This window comes from Anser anser, assembly GCF_964211835.1.
Source record: "Anser anser genome assembly, contig: HAP1_SCAFFOLD_34, whole genome shotgun sequence".
In the NCBI taxonomy this organism is placed as follows: Eukaryota; Metazoa; Chordata; class Aves; order Anseriformes; family Anatidae; genus Anser; species Anser anser.
In genome coordinates this window covers 2,248,201-2,268,781 of record NW_028154129.1, presented here as the reverse complement: position 1 = coordinate 2,268,781, position 20,581 = coordinate 2,248,201, and the positions used below count along the sequence as shown (strand labels likewise).

General features: G+C 69.3%; 1 protein-coding gene across 1 annotated transcript in view; it reads left to right on the top strand.

The window, feature by feature from the left end:
- The window catches only part of RYR1 (ryanodine receptor 1), a gene marked incomplete at both ends in the record, with an annotated part of 41,092 nt that extends 20,621 nt beyond the window's left edge, over nt 1-20,471 (top strand). The window contains 40 exon segments of the mRNA XM_083853066.1: nt 18-192; nt 1,180-1,388; nt 1,975-2,351; nt 2,459-2,585; nt 3,266-3,426; nt 4,248-4,413; nt 4,490-4,576; nt 5,366-5,592; nt 6,408-7,236; nt 7,317-7,517; nt 7,741-7,852; nt 7,929-8,072; nt 8,597-8,870; nt 9,398-9,512; nt 9,594-9,726; nt 10,138-10,232; nt 10,337-10,472; nt 11,027-11,213; nt 11,412-11,523; nt 11,639-11,759; nt 11,837-12,006; nt 12,688-12,908; nt 13,011-13,101; nt 13,194-13,334; nt 13,986-14,149; nt 14,343-14,421; nt 14,531-14,620; nt 15,067-15,207; nt 15,290-15,367; nt 15,847-15,922; nt 16,148-16,271; nt 16,481-16,596; nt 16,844-16,911; nt 17,378-17,499; nt 17,969-18,018; nt 18,129-18,189; nt 18,301-18,539; nt 18,970-19,051; nt 19,530-19,660; nt 20,065-20,471. Of these exon segments, the coding sequence (XP_083709192.1) occupies nt 18-192; nt 1,180-1,388; nt 1,975-2,351; nt 2,459-2,585; nt 3,266-3,426; nt 4,248-4,413; nt 4,490-4,576; nt 5,366-5,592; nt 6,408-7,236; nt 7,317-7,517; nt 7,741-7,852; nt 7,929-8,072; nt 8,597-8,870; nt 9,398-9,512; nt 9,594-9,726; nt 10,138-10,232; nt 10,337-10,472; nt 11,027-11,213; nt 11,412-11,523; nt 11,639-11,759; nt 11,837-12,006; nt 12,688-12,908; nt 13,011-13,101; nt 13,194-13,334; nt 13,986-14,149; nt 14,343-14,421; nt 14,531-14,620; nt 15,067-15,207; nt 15,290-15,367; nt 15,847-15,922; nt 16,148-16,271; nt 16,481-16,596; nt 16,844-16,911; nt 17,378-17,499; nt 17,969-18,018; nt 18,129-18,189; nt 18,301-18,539; nt 18,970-19,051; nt 19,530-19,660; nt 20,065-20,471 (6,639 nt within the window).
- Between the last annotated feature and the right edge of the window lie 110 nt (nt 20,472-20,581).

The following is a 20,581-nucleotide window of genomic DNA, read 5'->3' as shown; positions in this document are numbered from 1 at the left end:
ACGCTCCGGCCCCGCAGGCGCAGCGCTGGCACGTGGGCAGCGAGCCGTTCGGGCGGACGTGGCAGGCGGGCGACGTGGTGGGCTGCATGATCGACCTGGCCGAGAGCCACATCACCTTCACGCTCAACGGCGAGGTGCTCATCAGCGACGCCGGCTCCGAGCTGGCCTTCAAGGACTTCGAAGTGGGCGACGGTGAGCGCGGCGTGATAACGCCCCCCCCGCCCCGTGTGTCGCGATAACCCCCGGTGTGTCGTGATAACCCCCCCCCTGTGGCGTGATAACCTTCCCGTAGGCCATGTCCCCCATATGTTGCGGCCCTCCGATATGTCACGACACCCACCCTCTATATTGCAATCTCCCTTCCATGTCACGACCCCCTCCCCTATGTCACGACCCCCCCATGTGCCGCGATCCCCCCTCCACATCGTGACCCCCCCCCCCCATGGCATGAGACCCACTCCCTATATTGCAATTCCCCCCGTGTGTCACGATCCCCCTTCCACGTCGCGATGCCCTCCCATATATCATGACTCCCCCATATACTGTGACCCCCCCTCCCCCTTCCAGGTCGCGGCCCCCCCCCAACATGTTGCGGACCCCTCCATATGTCGTGGCCCCCCCTTCCATGTCACGGCCCCCCCATATATCATGACTCCCCCCATATATCATGACTCCCCCCATATATCATGACTCCCCCCATATATCATGACCCCCTCCTTATGTTGCAATCTCCCTTACATGTCAAGACCCCCCCCCCCCCCATATATCACGACCCTCCCCTGTATGTCGTGACCTCCCCCCGGTATATCGCGACCTCCCCCCGCTATATCGCGACCTCCCCCCAGTATATTGCGACCTCCCCCCAGTATGTCGCGACCTCTCCCCGGTATATCGTGACCTCCCCCTGGTATATCGTGACCTCCCCCCCAATACATCGTGACCGCCCCCTGGTATATCGCGACCTCCCCCCAGTATATCGCGACCTCCCCCCGGTATATTGCGACCTCCCCCCGGTATATCGTGACCTCCCCCCGGTATATTGCGACCTCCCCCCGGTATATCGCGACCTCCCCCCGGTATATCATGACCTCCCCCCCAATACATCGCGACCGCCCCCCAATATATCGCGACCGCCCCCCGGTATATCGCGACCCCCCCCTCATGTCGCGCCCCCCCCAGGCTTCGTGCCGGTGTGCAGCCTGGGGCTGGAGCAGGCGGGGCGGCTGAACCTGGGCCAGGACGTGGGCAGCCTGCGCTTCTTCACCATCTGCGGGCTGCAGGAGGGCTTCGAGCCCTTCGCCATCAACACCAAGCGCCCCCTCACCCTCTGGTTCAGCAAGAGCCTGCCCCAGTTCGCCCCCGTGCCCCCCGACCACCCCCAGCTCGAGGTCAGCCCCCCCCCACCCCCCCCACCCGCCCCAGGGCTGGGGGGGGGGGTGTCCCTCAAGGGGTCCCCAGTAGCTGTGGGGTCAGGCGTGTCCCCGTAGGGTCCCCAACACCTCTGGGGTCCTGTGGTGGGGGGAGGCGCGGCCCAATGGGGTCCCCAATGCCTGGGGGGGGGGGATACATCCCTATGGGGTCCCCAATACCTGCGGGGGCTGTGGTGGGGGGATGCATGTCTCTATGGGGTCCCCAATACCTCGGGGGGGGGAGGCGTATCCCTATGGGGCCCCCAGTGCCTATGGGGCCATGTGGTGGGGGGATGCACGTCCCCTATGGGGTCCCCAACACCTACGGGGTCCCCAATACCTGTGGGGGCCTGTGCTGGGGGGGCGCATGCCCCTCATGGGGTCCCCAATGCTTACGGGTCCCCGTAACGGGGTGACACGTCGCCACGGGCACCCCAATACCCACAGGTCCCTATGGTGGGGGGACGCCCAGCCCCATGGGCCCCCACTGCCACCCCCCCCCAGCCCCTTGATGCCCCCCGCCCGTGCCGTGACCCCGTGTCCCCGGGGGGGGGGGGTCCCGCAGGTGACGCGGATGGACGGGACGGTGGACGCGCCGCCCTGCCTGCGCCTGTCCCGCCGCGCCCCCGGCCCCCCCGCCGCCCCCCCCGAGCTGCTGTTCCTGCGCCTCAGCCTCCCGGTGCAGTTCCACCCCCGCTTCCGCTGCCCCCCCGGCACCACCCCGCTGCCCCAGGCCCCCCCCGAGCCCCCCGACGACGCCGGCCTCGAGCCCCTCTCCGAATTCGAGCGCCTCCGACGCTCGGCCGGCGCCCGGCCCCCCGAGGGCGAAGGGGAGGGCGAGAAGCCCCCCGGGGGGGGCCCCGCGGCCCCGGCCCCCCGCGAGCAGCCCCGCGGGGAGAACGAGAAGGATGCGACCACCGAGAAGGGCAAGACCCGGAGGGGGTGAGTGTGTGGGGGGGGAGACCCCTTGGGTGCCCCCCTGGGGGGTCTTGGGGGTGGTGGGATGCCCTAATATGCCCCCCCCCCCCGTGGTCTGCCCCCCCCCCCAGGTTTCTGTTCAAGGCCAGGAAGACGCCGTTCGCGCCCCCCCCGGTGGTGCCCACCGTCCCCCGCCTGGAGGAGGACGTGGTCCCCGACGAGCGCGACGACCCCGAGGTCATCATGAACACCACCACGGTACGGGGGCGGGCAGCCCCCCCCAGACCCCCAGTCCACCCCCCCCCCCCCCATTCTCATGTCCCCATCCCGTTCCCATGTCCCCGTGGTCCCCATCCTTGTGCCACCACGTCCCTGTCTCATTCCCATCCCCCCGAGGTCCCCATCCCTTCATCCCCATGGTCTCTGACCCCACGGTCCCCATCCTTTCATCCCTGTCCCCATAGTCCCCATCCCATAGTCCCTATCCCCATGGTCCCTGTCCTTTTGTCCCCATCCCGTAGTCCCTTGTCCCCATGGTCTCCACCCTTTCATCTCAGTCCCCGTCCCTTCATCCCCATGGTCCCCGTCCCTACGATCCCAACGGCCCCGTCCCTTCATCCCCGTCCCCACGGTCCCCATCCCAACCCTTTAATCCCTGTCCCCATCCCTTCATCCATCTCTGTCCCTTCGTCCCCGTCCCCATGGTCCCCACGGTCCCCGTCCCTTCGTCCCCATCCCCGTCCCTTCGTCCCCACGGTCCCCGTCCCTTCGTCCCCATCCCTTTGTCCCCATGGTCCCCATCCCTTTGTCCCCATGGTCCCCACGGTCCCCGTCCCTTCGTCCCCATGGTCCCCATCCCTTCGTCCCCTGGTGTCCCCCCGCCCCGTGGCGCGCCCCCCACCCCCCCGCAGCCCCCCCCAGCAGCCGTGTGCCCGCAGTACTACTACTCGGTGCGGATCTTCGCGGGGCAGGAGCCCTCGTGCGTCTGGGTGGGCTGGGTGACCCCCGACTACCACCAGCACGACGCCGCCTTCGACCTCTCGCGCGTGCGCACCGTCACCGTCACCATGGGCGATGACAAGGGCAACGTGCACGACAGGTGCCGGGGGGCAACGGGGGGCTGGGGGGGGGCACCGAGGGGCTGGGGGACGTGGGGACGTCATGGGGCTGGGGGCACCGAGGGGCTGGGGGCATCGAGGGGCTGGGGGACGTGGGGACGTCATGGGGCTGGGGGCACCGAGGGGCTGGGGGCATCGAGGGGCTGGGGGACGTGGGGACGTCATGGGGCTGGGGGCATCGAGGGGCTGGGGGCATCGAGGGGCTGGGGGACGTGGGGACGTCATGGGGCTGGGGGCACCGAGGGGGACACCGGGGGGCTGGGGGCACCAGGGAAATGGGGACGTGGAGGGGGACACTATGGGGTTGGGGGTATGGGGACATCGAGGGGGACACCGGGGGGCTGGGGGACATGGGGACACTGAGGGGGACACTATGGGGCTGGGGGCATTGGGGGGGGGCACCATGGGGCTGGTGATGAGTGGGGGGGGGGGTCACCTTGGGGCTGGAGACGTGGGGATACAGGGGGTGTGGGGACGTTGGGGGGGACACCATGGGGCTGCGGACGTGGGGGGCACCCCCTATTCTCTCCCCCAACACCCAAATTCCTCCTCCCGACACCTCCATTTCCCCCCCCCCAAATCCCTCCCAATTCTCCCTCCAACACCCCAACCCCCCTCAGTTACACCCAATTTCCCTTCCAACACCCCCAATTCCTCCCCAACGCCCCCAATTTCCCCCTTATTCCCTCCCAGTTCCTCCCCCCAACACCCTCAAATCCCTCCCCGTTCCCCCCCCAAACACCCCAATCCCCACCCCAACACCCCAAATCCCCCCCCTAACGCCCCCGTTCCCCCCCCCCAGCATCAAGCGCAGCAACTGCTACATGGTGTGGGGGGGCGAGTTCGCCAGCAGCACCCCCCAGGCACGCGTCAGCCACAGCGACCTGGTCATCGGCTGCCTGCTCGACCTGGCCACCGGGCTCATGACCTTCACGGCCAACGGCAAGGAGATCAACACCTTCTTCCAGGTGGGACCCCCCCCCGAGTGCCCCCCCCATCCCGGGGGATGCCCCCCACCCCGCTGACCCCCCCCCCTTTCTCCAGGTGGAGCCCAACACCAAGCTCTTCCCCGCCGTCTTCGCCCTCCCCACCAGCCAGAACGTCGTCCAGTTCGAGCTGGGCAAGCTCAAGGTGCCCCCCCCGGGACGCCCACTGGGGGCTGGGGTCCTTGGGGGGGGGGGCCGGGGGGGGAAGGTGGTCCTGGGGCCTTTAGGGGTGGTAATGGGGGGGGTGGTGGAAGAGGGGGGGGTAAGGGGAGGGTCTGGAGGGGGTCTGGGGGGTGTTGCAGGGGGTCTGGGGGGTGTTTGGGGAGGGTCTAGGGGGTGTTGGGCGGGGTTGGGAGGGTGTTGGGGGGTATGGGGAGACCCTGGGGGGTGTTGGGGGGGGTGTTGGAGGGGTCTGAGGGGTGTTGGAGGGGTCTTTGGGGTGTCAGGAGGATCTGGGGAGTGTTGGTGGGGGTCTGTGGGGTATTGGGGGGGGTCTGTGGGGTATCGGGGGGGATCTATGGGGTATCTTTGGGGGGGGTCTGTGGGGTATTGGGGGGGATCTATGGGGTATCTTTGGGGGGGGTCTGTGGGGTATTGGGGGGTCTGTGGGGTATTGGGGGGGATCTATGGGGTATCTTTGGGGGGGGTCTGTGGGGTATTGGGGGGGATCTATGGGGTATCTTTGGGGGGGGTCTGTGGGGTATTGGGGGGTCTGTGGGGTATTGGGGGGGATCTATGGGGTATCTTTGGGGGGGGTCTGTGGGGTATTGGGGGGGATCTATGGGGTATCATTGGGGGTCTGCAGGGTATTGGGGGGGGGGATCGATGGGGCATCACAGTGGGTCTGTGGGATATCAGCGAGGGTCTACGGAGTCAGACCCGGCTCCCTGGTGCCCCCCGCCTGGCTGAGCCCCCCCCTGCCCCCCCCCCGCAGAACATCATGCCCATCTCGGCCGCCATGTTCAGCAGCGAGCGCAGGAACCCGGAGCCGCAGTGCCCCCCCCGGCTGGCCATCCAGCTGCTGGCCCCCGTCACCTGGAGCCGCATGCCCAACGAGTCGCTGGCCGTCGACACCGCGCGCATCAGCGAGCGCCACGGCTGGGCCGTGCAGTGCTCCGAGCCCCTCGTCATGATGGCCCTGCACATCCCCGAGGAGAACAGGTCGGGGACACCCCCAAACCCCCCCCGGGGGAGCCGGAGTCTCTCCCCAGGTGTCCCACCCCAAGGTGTCCCTATCCACGGGGTCCCCAAGTGTCCAATCCCTGGGGTCCCCAAGTGTCCCACCTCCAGGTGTCCCTGTCCTTGGGACCCCAGTTGTCCCACCCCTGGGATCCCCAATTGTCCCACACTAAGGTGTCCCTATCCACGGGGTCCCCAGGTGTCCCACCCCAATGTACCCTATCCCTGGGGTCCCCAGGTGTCCCTGTCCTTGGGACCTGAGGTGTCTCATCCCTGAGGTCCCCAAGTGTCCCGCCCCAAGGTGTCCTTATTCCTGGGGTGCCCGTGTGTCCCCACCTCAATGCACCCCATCCCCGGGGACCCCGGGTGCCCCTGTCCTGGGGACAGATGGTGTCCCATCCCTGGGGTCCCCAAGTGTCCCACCCCAAAGTGTCCCTATCCATGGGGTCCCCAAGTGTCCCACCCCAATGTACCCTACCCCTGGGGTCCCCAGGTGTCCCTGTCCTTGGGACCTGAGGTGTCTCATCCCTGGGGTGCCCAAGTGTCCCGCCCCAAGGTGTCCTTATTCCTGGGGTGCCCGTGTGTCCCCACCTCAATGCACCCCATCCCCGGGGACCCCGGGTGCCCCTGTCCTGGGGACAGATGGTGTCCCATCCCTGGGGTCCCCAAGTGTCCCACCCCAAAGTGTCCCTACCCATGGGGTCCCCAAACATCCCACCCCAACGTCCCCCATCCCCGGGGTCCCTAAATGACCCCCCCCCCCTCACCGTGCCCCCCTCTCCCCCCCCCCCCCCCAGGTGCATCGACATCATGGAGCTGTCGGAGCGCCTGGACCTGCTGCGCTTCCAGTGGCACACGCTGAAGCTGTACTGCGCCGTGTGCGCCCTGGGCAACAACCGCGTGGCGCACGCGCTCTGCAGCCACGTGGACCAGGCCCAGCTCCTCTTCGCCATCGAGAGCCCCGAGCTGCCGGGGCCGCTGCGCGCCGGCTACTACGACCTGCTGCTGGCCATGCACCTCGACGCCGCGCAGCGCGCCCGCGCCTCCATGAGCGCCGAGTTCATCATCCCCATGACTGAGGCCACCAAGAGCATCACGCTCTTCCCCGACGGCAGCCGCGTGCCCGGCCCCCCCGGCGTGGGGCCCAGCGCCTGCCTGCGCCCCCAGCCCCATTTCGCCGAGCCGTGCTTCGTGCTGGCGGCGGGCGGCGGGCGGGCGCCGCTCAGCCCCGGGGTGCCGCTGGGCGCGCTGGGCGCTCGGGCCATCCGCATGCTGGCCGAGGCGGTGGCCGGGGGGGGTCCCCACGCCCGGGACCCTGTGGGCGGCAGCGTGGAGTTCCAGCTGGTGCCGGTGCTGAAGCTGGTGTCGGCGCTGCTGGCCGTGGGCGCACTGGGGGACGCCGACGTGCGCCGCGTCCTGCGCATGATCGAGCCCCGCGTCTTCGGGGAGCCCCGGCGGGAGGCGGCGGCCAGCGAGGAGGAGGAGGAGGAGGAGAGGGAGGAGGAGGAGGAGGAGGAAGCACGGAAGAAGGCTATTGAGGCCGGCGAGCTGGAGGAGGAGGAGGAGGACGAGGGGCTGGAGGAAGGGCTGCTGCAGATGAAGCTGCCCGAGTCGGTCAAGCTGCAGGTGAGGGGACCCTACCGGGGGGGGCGGGGGAGTCCCCGTCCTTGGGGTCCCCGTGCCCCCCGCTGACACTGCGGCCACAGATGTGCAACCTGCTGCAGTACTTCTGCGACCGGGAGCTGCAGCACCGCGTCGAAGCCATCGTGGCCTTCTCGGAGCGGCACGTGGAGCGGCTGCAGCACGACCAGCACCGCCGCTACGGGCAGCTGATGCGGGCGCTCACCATGTCGGCCGCCGAGACCGCCCGGCGCACCCGCGAGTTCCGCTCGCCCCCCCAGGAGCAGGTGCCCCCCCCCGGCCTGGGGACGTGCATGGGAAACGGGGACGCGTGTGGGGTGGGAAATGGGGACGTGGATGGGGACACGCAAGGGAAACGGGGCTGTGCGTGGGGCCGTGCACGAGGACGTGCCCAGGAACGTGCCCGAGGCCGTGCCCGAGGATGCGGTGGGAGTCGGGGACGTGCCCCAGGGGACCTCAGGACCCACTGAGCCCCCCGCGCCCCCCCAGATCAACATGCTGCTGCAGTACAAGGCGGGGGCGGACGAGGAGGAGTGCCCCGTGCCCGAGGACATCCGCGACGAGCTGCTCGACTTCCACAACGACCTGCTGGCGCACTGCGGTGAGCTCCCCATCCCACCCTGCTGACCCCTCCCCGTGTCCCCCCCACCCCGCTGACCCGTCCCCGTGCCCCCCAGGCATCGAGCTGGCGGGCGAGGAGGAGGAGGCGGCGGAGGAGACGTCGCTGCACCACCGGCTGCTGGGACTGGTGCAGAAGGTGGTGGGGCTGCGCAAGAAGGCGCCCGAGGAGGAGGCGCCCCCCGAGGAGCCCCCGGTGCCCAGTGAGGGGGGGGACGCGACTGGGGGGGGGGGCTGGGACCATGTGCGCCGTCTCCAGGTCCCCAGCAGGGCTGTCCCTAGGGCATGGCCGAGCTGTCCCCGAGGTGCCAATGGGGCTGTCCCCAGGGTGCCAAACGGGGTGGCCACAAAATGCCATCGGAGATGTCCCCAGGGTTCCAACAGGGCCAGCTCAAAGGCATGGCCAAGCTGTCCCCAAGGTGCCAACGGAGGTGGCCACAAAATGCCGTCAGAGCTGTCCCCAAGGCACCAGCCAAGCCGTCCCCAAGGCATCAATGGGACTGGCGCAAAGGCATGGCCGAGCTGTCCCCAAGGTGCCAACGGAGCTGGCCCCAAAAAGCCATCAGAGCTGTCCCCGAGGTGCCATCAGAGCTGTCCCCGAGGCACCAGCCAAGCCGTCCCCACGGCACTGGCAGGCTCAGGCTGTGCCCGACCATCCCCGAGGCGCCAGAGCCATCCGCCAGCACGCGCTGAGCTCTGGCCACCCGTCTGCCCCCCCACCCCGCAGGCACGCTGCAGGAGCTGATCTCGCAGACGATGGTGCACTGGGCGCAGGAGTCGTTCATCCAGAGCCCCGAGCTGGTGCGCGCCATGTTCAGCCTCCTGCACCGGCAGTACGACGGGCTGGGCGAGCTGGTGCGCGCGCTGCCCAAGGCCTACACCATCAGCGCCCACTCGGTCGCCGACACCATCGAGCTGCTCGAGTGCCTGGGCCAGATCCGCTCCCTGCTCATCGTGCAGATGGGCCCTGAGGAGGAGAACTTGATGATACAGAGCATCGGGTGCGCCCCCGGCCCCCCGCGGGCACCCCGCGGCCCCTCATGGGCACCCCAGGGTCCTTCGGGCACCCCATGTCCCCTCTGGCACCCTATATCCAGCTCCACCACCCTATGTCCCCCCCGGGCACCCCACCATCCCCATTTCCCACCCCACATCCCCTTCTTGGGTACCCCAAATCCCCTTCCTGGGCACCCCGTGGCCCCTCTGGCACCCTATATCCAGCTCCACCACCCCATGTCCCCCCACCGGGCACCCCACATCCCCTTCCTGGGCATCCCAAATCCCCTTTGTGGGCACCCCGTGTCCCCTCCAGCACCCTGTATCCAGCTCCACCACCCCATGCCCCCCCCCGTTTGCCCCCCCAAATCCCCTTCACGAGCACCCCGTGTCCCCTCTCCCACCCCATTTCCAGCACCTCGTACCCACCCCCCGATGCCCCCTCAGCTCCCCCCCCACTCCCCGATCACCTCGAGGCCCCCCGGTGCCCCCCCCCAGCTCCGTGACGCCCCCGTGTCCCCCCCCCCCCCAGGAACATCATGAACAACAAGGTCTTCTACCAGCACCCCAACCTGATGCGGGCGCTGGGCATGCACGAGACCGTCATGCAGGTGATGGTCAGTGTGCTCGGCGGCGGCGAGTCCAAGGTGAGCCCCAGAACCCCCCCCTCGAGCCCCCCCCAGATGCCCCCGGCCCCCTTTTCACGCGTGTGTCCCCCCCCCCCCCAGGAGATCCGCTTCCCCAAGATGGTGACCAACTGCTGCCGCTTCCTCTGCTACTTCTGCCGCATCAGCCGCCAGAACCAGCGCTCCATGTTCGACCACCTCGGCTACCTGCTGGAGAACAGCAGCATCGGCCTGGGTGAGCCCCCACCCGCTCCCCGTGCCCCCCCCCGCACCCCCAAACATCGCCGCGGGTCCCCTCCTGCCCCCCCGCGCCCCCTCCGGGCACCCCGGGCTCTTTGCGCCCCTCTTATCCCACCCAGCTCCCCAGGGTGCCCACGGCCTTCATCTGGTGGCCCCCGTTCCCAGCTCGGTGCCCTGGGGCGGGAGGGGGGGGCACCAAAAAAACAAAGCCCTTTTGCCCCTCTTTTGGCACCCCAAAACCCCTGCACCCCCACCCGGCGCCCTTGGTCCCCACCCTGACACCCTGGGGGTCCCCACACCCCATCCTTGGCACCCTGGGGTGCCCCAATCCCAGCCTGGCACCCCCAACCCGGGTCCCCCCCACGCACCCTGACCCCCCCCACCCCAATGTTGTGCCCCCCCCCAGGCATGCGGGGCTCGACCCCCCTGGATGTGGCGGCCGCCTCCGTCATCGACAACAACGAGCTGGCGCTGGCGCTGAAGGAGCAGGACCTGGAGAAGGTGCGGGGGGAGGCACGGGGTGGGGGGGCGCGGGGAGGGGGTCGTGGAGAGGGGGCTGCAGCCGTGACCCCCCCCCCCCCCCCTCGGCGGCCGGCGCCCTGCAGGTGGTGACGTACCTGGCGAGCTGCGGGCTGCAGAGCTGCCCCATGCTGCTCTCCAAGGGGTACCCCGACATCGGCTGGAACCCCTGCGGCGGCGAGCGCTACCTCGACTTCCTGCGCTTCGCCGTCTTCGTCAACGGTCGGCACCCCGCGCCCCCCCAAAAGCCCCCGCGCCCCGAAGTCCCTGTCCCCGAGTCCCCCTGCCCCCGAGTCTGTGTGCCCCGAGGTCTCTGCCCCCAAGTCCCCGCGCCCCGAAGTTTCTGTCCCCATGTTCCTGCACCCCCAAGCCCCTGTGCCCCGAGGTCTTTGCCCCCGTGTTCCTGCACCCCAAATCCTCGTGCCCCCAAATCCCTGTGCCCCCAAGTCTGGGCACCCCCAAGTCCCCATGCCCCAACATCTCTGCCCCCAAGTTCCTGCACCCCAAGTCTGTGTGCCCCCAAGTCCATGCACCCTGACATCTCTGCCCCCAAATCCCTGCGCCCCCCGAGTCCCTGCACCCCAAGTCTGTGCCCCCCAAGCCCCCATCCCCGCCCCCCGCCCTTCCTTGCACACTCCTGACCTTATCACTGCCCCCTGGGTTCTCCCCCTCCACCCCTGCACCCCGGGGTCCGGGCACCCCCAGCTCCCCCCCCAAAGTCTCGGTGTCACCTCCCCGCCCTCGGGGGGGGTCCCTGACACCCCCGGTGCCCGCAGGCGAGAGCGTGGAGGAGAACGCCAACGTGGTGGTGCGCCTGCTCATCCGGCGCCCCGAGTGCTTCGGGCCGGCGCTGCGGGGCGAGGGCGGCAGCGGGCTGCTGGCCGCCATCGAGGACGCCATCAAGATCTCCGAGGACCCGGCCCGCGACGGCCCCACCATCAAGAAGGACCGGCGGCGAGAGCTGTGCGTGGGGCGGGCACTGGGGCCGGCACCGGGACGGCGACCGGGACTGGGATGGGGATGGGGACCGAGACGGGGACCCCACACGTGGGCGCACCCCGAGGCTGTTGGGGGCGCACGAACGTCCCCATGTCGGGTGTCCCCGCACACCGGGGGGGTGCCGGGGGACCCCTCACCCCTCTGACTGTCCCCACGCCGCAGGTTCGGGGCCGAGGAGCCGCACGAGGAGAACCGGGTGCACCTGGGCAACGCCATCATGTCCTTCTACGCCGCCCTCATCGACCTGCTGGGCCGCTGCGCCCCCGAGATGCACGTAGGGACCGGGGCTGGGGGCTGGGGGGGAGGGTCTGGGGGTGTCCCCGGGGGTGTCCCCGGCCGTGCCAGGCACCCCACAACCCCCCCCCCCCCCCCCCGCTCGCCTCCCGCAGCTGATCCAGGCGGGCAAGGGCGAGGCGCTGCGCATCCGCGCCATCCTGCGCTCCCTGGTGCCGCTCGACGACCTCGTGGGCATCATCAGCCTCCCGCTGCAGATCCCCGCCTTCGGCAAAGGTGGGCGCCGGGGGGGTTCAGGGGGTGGAAGGGGGGGGGTGCTACCCCGCACCCATGGGTGCTGCACACCCCCCCAGACGGGAACCTGGTGGAGCCGCGGATGTCGGCCAGCTTCGTGCCGGACCACAAGGCGCCCATGGTGCTGTTCCTGGACCGCGTCTACGGCATCGAGACGCAGGAGTTCCTGCTGCGCCTGCTCGAGGTCGGCTTCCTGCCCGACATGCGCGCGGCCGCCTCGCTCGACACGGTGAGACGGGGTGCGGGGGGGTCCCCGAAACCTTACCCTGCCCCGCTGAGGGGGGTCTCGCGGGTCCCCTGGCACTACGGGGTGGTGTGGGGGTGCCCCGGGCCTCCTCTTGTCCTACAGGATGGGGATGGGGTCCTCAAACCTTTCCTTGTCCTGAGGGGCAGGTGTGGGGTCCCCTTATCCCACGGGGCGGTGTGGGGGTCCCCCAAACCTTCCCTTGTCCCCTGGGACGGGTATGGGGTCCCTCTTGTCCCCTGGGATGGGTATGGGGTCCCTCTTGTCCCCTGGGATGGGTATGGGGTCCCCCAAACCTTTCCTTGTCTTATGGGATGGGGTCCCCTCGTCCCACAGGCTGAGTGCGGGGTCCCCCAAATCTTCCCTCCTTCCATGAGGTGTCTCTGGGGTCCCCTCGTCCCATGGTATGGGTATGGGGTCCCTTCGCCCTAGGCGACAGAAACAGCCCCCCCAAAACTTTCCTCATCCCATGAGGTGGCCGTGGGGTCCCCTTGCCCTAGGAGGCAGGAACAGCCCCTCCCCCCCAAAAAACCTCCCCCATCCCCACGGGCCGGGTCCGAGCGCTCCCCACAGAATCCATCCCCCCCCAAATCCCTCCACCCCGTATGCCGACCCCATGTGCCCCCACCCCGTATGCCGACCCCGGTGCCCCCCCCCCCCCTCCAGGCCGCCTTCAGCACGACGGAGATGGCGCTGGCGCTGAACCGCTACCTGTGCGTGGCGGTGCTGCCGCTCATCACCAAGTGCGCGCCGCTCTTCGCGGGCACCGAGCACCGCGCCATCATGGTGGACTCCATGCTGCACACCATCTACCGCCTCTCCCGCGGCCGCTCGCTCACCAAGGCGCAGCGGGACGTCATCGAGGAGTGCCTGATGGCGCTGTGCCGGTGGGGACCTCCCCCCCCCACACACACCCCAAAATTCACCCCCCTGTCCCCCCCGCTCCCCCAGCCCCTTGACGCCCCCCCCCCGTGTCCGTCCGTCCGCAGGTACATCCGTCCGTCCATGCTGCAGCACCTCCTGCGCCGCCTCGTCTTCGACGTGCCCATCCTCAACGAGTTCGCCAAGATGCCGCTCAAGGTGGGCGCTGCGCGACGTGTGTCCCCCCCTCCCCCCCCATCTTGGGGACCCCCCCCCGGCGGGTGTCCCCATGTCCCCCCGTGCCCCCCCAGCTGCTGACCAACCACTACGAGCGGTGCTGGAAGTACTACTGCCTGCCCAGCGGCTGGCCCAACTACGGGGTCAGCTCCGAGGAGGAGCTGCACCTCACCCGCAAGCTCTTCTGGGGCATCTTCGAGTCCCTGGCGCACAAGGTGGGGGGGACATGGGGGGGTGGGGGACATGGGGACATGGGGATGGGGCGGTGGGGGCAGAAAAATGGGGTTGGGGAGGGATGGGGGCGTGGGGATGAGGAAATGGGGGTCAAGAGGGATTTGGGGACATGGGGATGGGGACGTGGAGGTCAAGGGGGATGGGGACACCAGGGAGGGGGATGTGGGGGTCAAGGGGGATGTAGGGATGGAAAAATGGGGGTCAAGAGGGATGGGGACATGGGGATGGGGACATGGGGATGGGGATGGGGCCATAGGGATGGAAAAATGGGGTTTGAGAGGGATGGGGATGTGGAAATGGGGACGTGGGGGTGGGGATCTTGGGGTCAAGGGAGATGTGGGGACATGGGGATGGAAAAATAGGGTTCAAGAGGGATGGGGAAATGGGGATGGGGAAATGGGGATGGGGAAATGGGGATGGGACAGGGATATAGGAATGAGGATGGGGACATGGGGATGGAGACATGGGGACGGGGATGGGGACACCGGGACGGGGCCACAGGGACGAGGAGCAGAACCAGACGGGGCTGGTGCCGGGCGTGGGGGACTGCGGGGTCTCTGAGGACCCCGCCGGGGGCCGGAGAGGAGCCGGGTCCCTTCCCCATCCCCATCCTGTCCCCGTGCCCCCCCCAGCGCTTCGACGCCGAGCTGTACAAGCTGGCCATGCCGTGCCTCTGCGCCATCGGCGGCGCGCTGCCCCCCGACTACGTGGACGCCAGCTACTCCTCCAAGACCGAGAAGAAGGCCTCGGTGGACGCCGAGGGCAACTTCGACCCCAAACCCGTCGAGACCCTCAAGTAGGGCCCCCCCTCCCCCCCCCGACCCTCCCTGACCCCCCCCAGCAGCCCCCCCGGCCCTGCAGCGGCTCCGTCCCAGCTGCTCCCAACATCCTGTGGCTGCCGGGGGGGGGTCCTTGTGGGGCCTGGCCCCCCACCCTATATCCGTGTCCCCCCCCCCCCCCATATCCCTGTCCCCCCCCCGCCCCCGCAGCGTCATCATCCCCGAGAAGCTGGACGGCTTCATCAACAAGTACGCCGAGTACACGCACGAGAAGTGGGCTTTCGACAAGGTGGGGACCCCCGCCCCCATGGCTGTGACCCCCCCCATGGCCGTGACCCGCCCCCCATGGCCGTGTCCCCCCCCCCGATGATGTCCCAGCATGTCCCCCCCCCCCCCAGATCCAGAACAACTGGACCTACGGGGAGACGGTGGACGAGGAGGCCAAGACGCACCCCATGCTGCGCCCCTACAAGACTTTCTCCGAGAAGGTGCCGTCAGCGCGTCCCGGGGGGGTGGGGGGGGGGACACCCCCAGTCCCCATCCGGGACCCCAGTCCCTATCCGGGACCCTCAACCCCATCCAGGGCCCCCAAACCCCTCTGGATCCCCCAGCCCTATCCAGGACCCCCCCCCCAAACTTCCCTCCACACCCCCAATCCCCTTCCTGGGCCCCCCCAGCCCCACCTGGGACCCCCACCCCCATTTGAAACCCCAAACCCCTTCCACGTCCCAGCCCCCCCCAGCCCCACCCTGCCCCCAAACCCACCTGGGACCCCCCCACCCCCCCCACCCCCATCCCAACCCCACACCCCATCCTGCCCCCATCATTAACCCCCCCCACCCCATTCAATTCCCCAGCCCTGTCCCATTCCGCTGCCCCCCCCCGAACCCCTGCCCCCCCCCCCGCCTTGCTGACCCCCCCCCGCCCCCCCCAGGACAAGGAGATTTACCGGTGGCCCATAAAGGAGTCCCTCAAGGCGATGCTGGCCTGGGAGTGGCTGCTGGAGAAGGCGCGCGAGGGCGACGAGGACAGGGCCGAGCGCAAGAAGCCGCGCAGGATCTCCCAGTCCGCCCAGGTCGGGGGGCTCCGGGGGGGGCGGGGGGGGCCCCCCAGCCCCTGCTGAGCCCCCCACGCTGAGGTTTCCTCGTCCCCACCAGGCCACCTACGACCCCAGCCACGGGTACAGCCCCCAGCCCGTCGACCTCTCGGGGGTGACGCTGTCGCGGGAGCTGCAGGTGAGGGGCGCCAAAAGGAGACCCCCCCCCCCCCCGCCCCCCCCCAGGCACCGGGAGCACCCCCCCCCCGGCACCTTGTCTCCCCCGACCCCGTGTCCTCCCCGACACCACGCGCCCCCCTGATCCCGTGTCCCACCCCTGACCCCGTGTCCCCGAATGACCCCGTGTCCCCGAATGACCCCATGTCCCTGAATGACCCTGTGTCCCCAAATGACCCCGTGTCCCCAAATGACCCCATGTCCCCCCATGACCCCATTTCCCCCCCTGACTCCGTGTCCCCCCCCCAACCTCATGTGTCCTCCCGACCCCGTGTACCCCCCCCGACCCCGTGTGCCCTCCTGACCCTGTGTCCCCCCCCGACTCCATGTCCCCTCCTAACCCTGTGCACCCCCCCCGACCCCGTGCACCCCCCCTGACCCCATGCACCGCCCCCGACCCCGTGCACCCCCCGACCCCGTGCCCCCCCCTGTGCCCCCCAGGCCATGGCGGAGCAGCTGGCCGAGAACTACCACAACACCTGGGGCCGCAAGAAGAAGCAGGAGCTGGAGGCCAAGGGTGAGCAGCCCCCCACCCCGGGGTGCAGCACCCATGGGTGCTGCCCCCCCATGGGTGCTGCCCCCCCAAAAGCCCCCCCCCCCAATTCCTGCTCCCCACGGATGCCCCGCTCCCCCTGGCTCCCCCCCTCCTGGGTGTCTCCCATGGGTGCTGCATTGGGTTCCCCCCTCCCCCCCCCCCGTGGGTACACCCACCCCTGGGTGCTGACAGGGGGGGTGCCCCCAGGGGGGGGCTCGCACCCCCTGCTCGTGCCCTACGACACGCTGACGGCCAAGGAGAAGGCGCGGGACCGCGAGAAGGCGCAGGAGCTGCTCAAGTTCCTGCAACTCAACGGCTACGCCGTCACCCGGTGGGTGCTGGGGGGGGGCCGGAGGGGGGGGTGGGGGGGGGGCTTCAAGTGAGGGGGCGCAGAGGGATTTGGGGGCGTAGGGCAGGTTGGGGGCAAGGTGGGGGGTTTGAGGGGGGGGGTTTGGGGGGGTTGGGGGTTTTTGGGTGGCGGGTGGGTGTTTGGGGGGGGGGTCGGGGGCTGAGGTGTGCCCCCCCCCCCCCTCGGTGCAGGGGGCTGAAGGACATGGAGCTGGACACGTCGTCCATCGAGAAGCGCTTCGCCTACGGCTTCCTGCAGCAGCTGCTCAAGTGGATGGACATCTCGCAGGAGTTCATTGCCCACCTGGGTATGGGGGGGCCCCCCCCCCAAAAAACTCCCCCCCCCAGACCCTCCTGGTGCTCCCTGGGACCCTCCACCATCCCCCCCCCCCTTGGTGCTCCCCCTCTTGCGGTACCCCCAAATGTCCCCCCCCCCCCCGCCTTGTCCCTGTGCAGCCGTGTCCCACCATCTGCCTGCCCCCCCCCCCCCAGTGTCCCCCCCACATCCCCAGTGCCCCCCCCCCACCCCCTGACCATCCCGTCCCCCCCCCCCAGAGGCGGTGGTGAGCAGCGGGCGGGTGGAGAAGTCCCCCCACGAGCAGGAGATCAAGTTCTTCGCCAAGGTCAGGGGGACCCCAAAAATTTGGGGGGGGGGGGGGGAGGGCGAGGACCCCAAAAGGGGGTGGGATGGGGACAGGGTGGCTTCGGCGCAGGCACCCCATGGGCAGTGGGGTGCTTGGGGGTCCCTTTTGGGGGTGCTCGGGGACCCTTATGGGGCGTTTGGAGTCCTTTATGGGGTGCTTGGGGGGGGGGGCTTATGGGGCGCACCCCATGTACTGGGGGTCCCCCGGGGCATTTTGGTGCCCCTATGGGGTCCTTGGGGTCCCCCGAGGGGTGTCTGGGGGCTCCGCAGGTGTTTGGGGTCCCTTATGGGGTTCCCCCATAGAGGGGTTGGGGCGGGGGTTGTTCTTAGATGCTGGCCACGGGGATGCCCATGGGGGATTTTAGGGGTGCTGGTGGGAGAAGGGGGTGCCTCCTCGGGGTCCCCCCCCCCGCCGGCCGCCCCCTGAGCCCCGTGCCCCCCCCCAGATCCTGCTGCCCCTCATCAACCAGTACTTCCACAACCACTGCCTCTACTTCCTCTCCACCCCGGCCAAGGTGCTGGGCAGCGGCGGCCACGCGTCCAACAAGGAGAAGGAGATGATCACCAGGTGGGGGGGGGGGGGCACGGGGCGCCGGGACCCCCCCCCAACTAGGGGCGTGGGTGGGGTATTCGGGGTGCCAGGTCCCACCCCTACACCCCCTGTCCTGGTCCCTGTTATTTGGGGTCCCCCCCCTACAGGTTGGGTTCCCCCCCCATAGATTGGGTTCCCCCCATATATTGGGGTCCCCTTTACAGCTTGGGGTCCTCCCTACGTGTTGTGTCCCCCCCCTCCCCAAGTTGGGGTTCCCCCGCCTTACAACTTGGGGTCCCCTACAAATCGTGTCCCCCCCCCCTATGTCTTGGGGTCCCCCCCCAAAAAAAAAATTTGGGGTCCTCCTTACAGATTGGGGAGGGTCGAAATCCCCCCTTACATCTTAGGGCGATCTGGGGGATCCCCTCTAGGTTTGGGGGTGCGTGGGGACACCCCCAAGGTTGGGGGATTTGGGGACCCCCCCCAGCTAACGCTCCTCCTTCAGCCTCTTCTGCAAGCTGGCCGCGCTCGTCCGCCACCGCGTCTCCCTCTTCGGTAAGGGCGGCCGTGGGGTGGCTGTGGGGCGGCCGCGGGGAGGATGTGGGGCGGCCGTGGGGCAGCAGTGGGGTGCCCCAGAGGCTCCTCACCCCATCCCGGTCCCCCAGGCACGGACGCGCCGGCGGTGGTGAACTGCCTGCACATCCTCGCCCGCTCGCTGGACGCCAGGTGGGACGGGGACCCGGTGCCTCCCGGCGCCTCCCAGTGCCTCCCAGTGCCGCCCGGTGCCGCCCGGTGCCACCCGGTGCCACCCGGTGCCACGCGGCGCCCCTTCCGCAGGACGGTGATGAAGTCGGGCCCCGAGATCGTCAAGGCCGGGCTGCGCTCCTTCTTCGAGAGCGCCTCGGAGGACATCGAGAAGATGGTGGAGAACCTGAAGCTGGGGAAGGTGACGCAGAGCCGCACGCAGGTCAAGGGGGTGGCGCAGAACATCAACTACACCACCGTGGCCCTGCTGCCCGTCCTCACCTCCCTCTTCGAGCACGTGGCCCAGCACCAGTTCGGGGACGACGTCATCCGTGAGCGGGGGGACACGGGGGGGGGTTTGGGGGGAAGGGGGCATGGCAGGGGGTTGAGGACAAGGGGACGCAGCAGGGGGTCAGGAGTAAGGGGGGGCTGGGGGGACGGGGGGAGGTTTTTGGGGACTGGGGGAGCATTTTGGGGATGGGGGGGACACATCAGGGACAGCGGGAGGTCTTTGGGGACAGGGGGGTCTCATTGGGGACGCTGGGAGCTTTTTGGGGATGGGGACACATCAGGGACACTGGGAGGTCTTTGGGGACAGGGGGTCTCGCTGGGGACACTGGGAGCAGTTTGGGGACAGGGGGCTGTGGGGAGCAAGGGGTGCTTTGGGGATGAGGGGACGCGTTGGGGATGGGACAACGGGGGAGGGGGGGGTGCAGAGGTCACCGGGCTGGGGACCCCCCCCCGACTGTCCCCTCCCCGCAGTTGACGACGTGCAGGTGTCCTGCTACCGCATCCTGTGCAGCATCTACTCGCTGGGCACCACCAGGAACCCCTACGTGGAGAGGTGAGGGGGGGGGGGCTAGCTTTGGGGTGGCTTTGGGGTGCCCCTGATGGCTTTGGGGTGCCCCTGATGGCTTTGGGGTGCCCATGGGACACTTAGGGTGGATTTGAGGTACCCGTGGGACGCCTGTGGTGGCTTTGGAGTGGCTTTGGGGTGGCCATAGGGTGCCCAAGGTGGCTTTGGGGTGGTCTTGGGGCACCCGTGGTAGCCTTGGGATGCCTGTTGTGGTCGTGGGGCGCCCGTGGGGGCTTTGGGGTGGCTGTGGGACGCCCGTGGTGGCCTTGGAGCACCCACGATGGCTTAGAGTTGCCCATGGTGGTCTTTGGGGTGCCCATGGTGGCTTTGGGATGGTCGTGATGGCCTTGGGTTGCCCATGTTGGTCCTTGGGGTGCCGGTGGTGGCTTTGGAGGTGCCTGTGGGGGCTTTGGGGTGCCGGCGGGGGCTTCGTGGTGGCCGTGGCTCAGCAGCCCCCTGCCCGCAGGCAGCGCCCGGCGCTGGGGGAGTGCCTGGCCCGCCTGGCCGCCGCCATGCCCGTGGCCTTCCTGGAGCCGCACCTCAACGAGTTCAACCCCTGCTCCGTCTACAGCACCAAGTCCCCCCGCGAGCGGGCCAGTGAGTGGGGCAGGGCCCCCCCCAAACCCCCAACCCTCTTCTGGGGCACCCCCGAACCCTCTCCTTTCACCCCCGGGTTTGGAGCCCCCCCAGCTCCTGCAGCTTTGGGGCTCCCCCTGTTCTCCCTCGCGTCCGTCTTTGGGGCACCCTTCTATCTCCAATCCCCCTCTCACCCTAATATCAGCCCCCCCCCCCCCCCCCCAAATCGCCAATCCCCTTACCCTGGGTCTCCACAACACCCCCATTTGTCCCCCATATCACCCCCATATCACCCTAATATTGGGGCCCCCTATCTCTAATCCCTCCTACCTCCAATCCCCCAACGCCATGACCCCCCCCAACACCCTGACCCCCCACACCGTGCCCCCCCATCACCCCACTTCCCCCCCCCCCGTGTCCCGCAGTCCTGGGGCTGCCCGGCCGCGTGGAGGAGATGTGCCCGGACATCCCGGACCTGGAGCGCCTGATGCGGGACATCGGGGGGCTGGCGGAGTCGGGGGCGCGCTACACGGAGATGCCGCACGTCATCGAGGTGACGCTGCCCATGCTCTGCAACTACCTGCCCCGCTGGTGGGAGCGCGGCCCCGACACGCGGCCCCGCGGCCCCTGGGCCACCGCCGTCACCGGCCAGCACCTCAACGCCCTCCTGGGCAACATCCTGCGCATCGTGGTCAACAACCTGGGCATCGACGAGGCCTCCTGGATGAAGCGCCTGGCAGGTGGGCAAGGGGGGGGGGGCGGTGGGCTATGGGTGCTGCTGGTGGGCCTGGGTGGTCCTAGGAGGGTGCTGGTGGCACTGGGCAGGTTCTAGAGACGGTGCTGGTGGCCCCAAGAGTGTCCTGGTGGCCACAGTTGGCTCCAGGAGGGTGCTGGTGGTCCCAAGAGGATTGTGGTGACTCCATGAGGGTCCTGGTGGCCCCG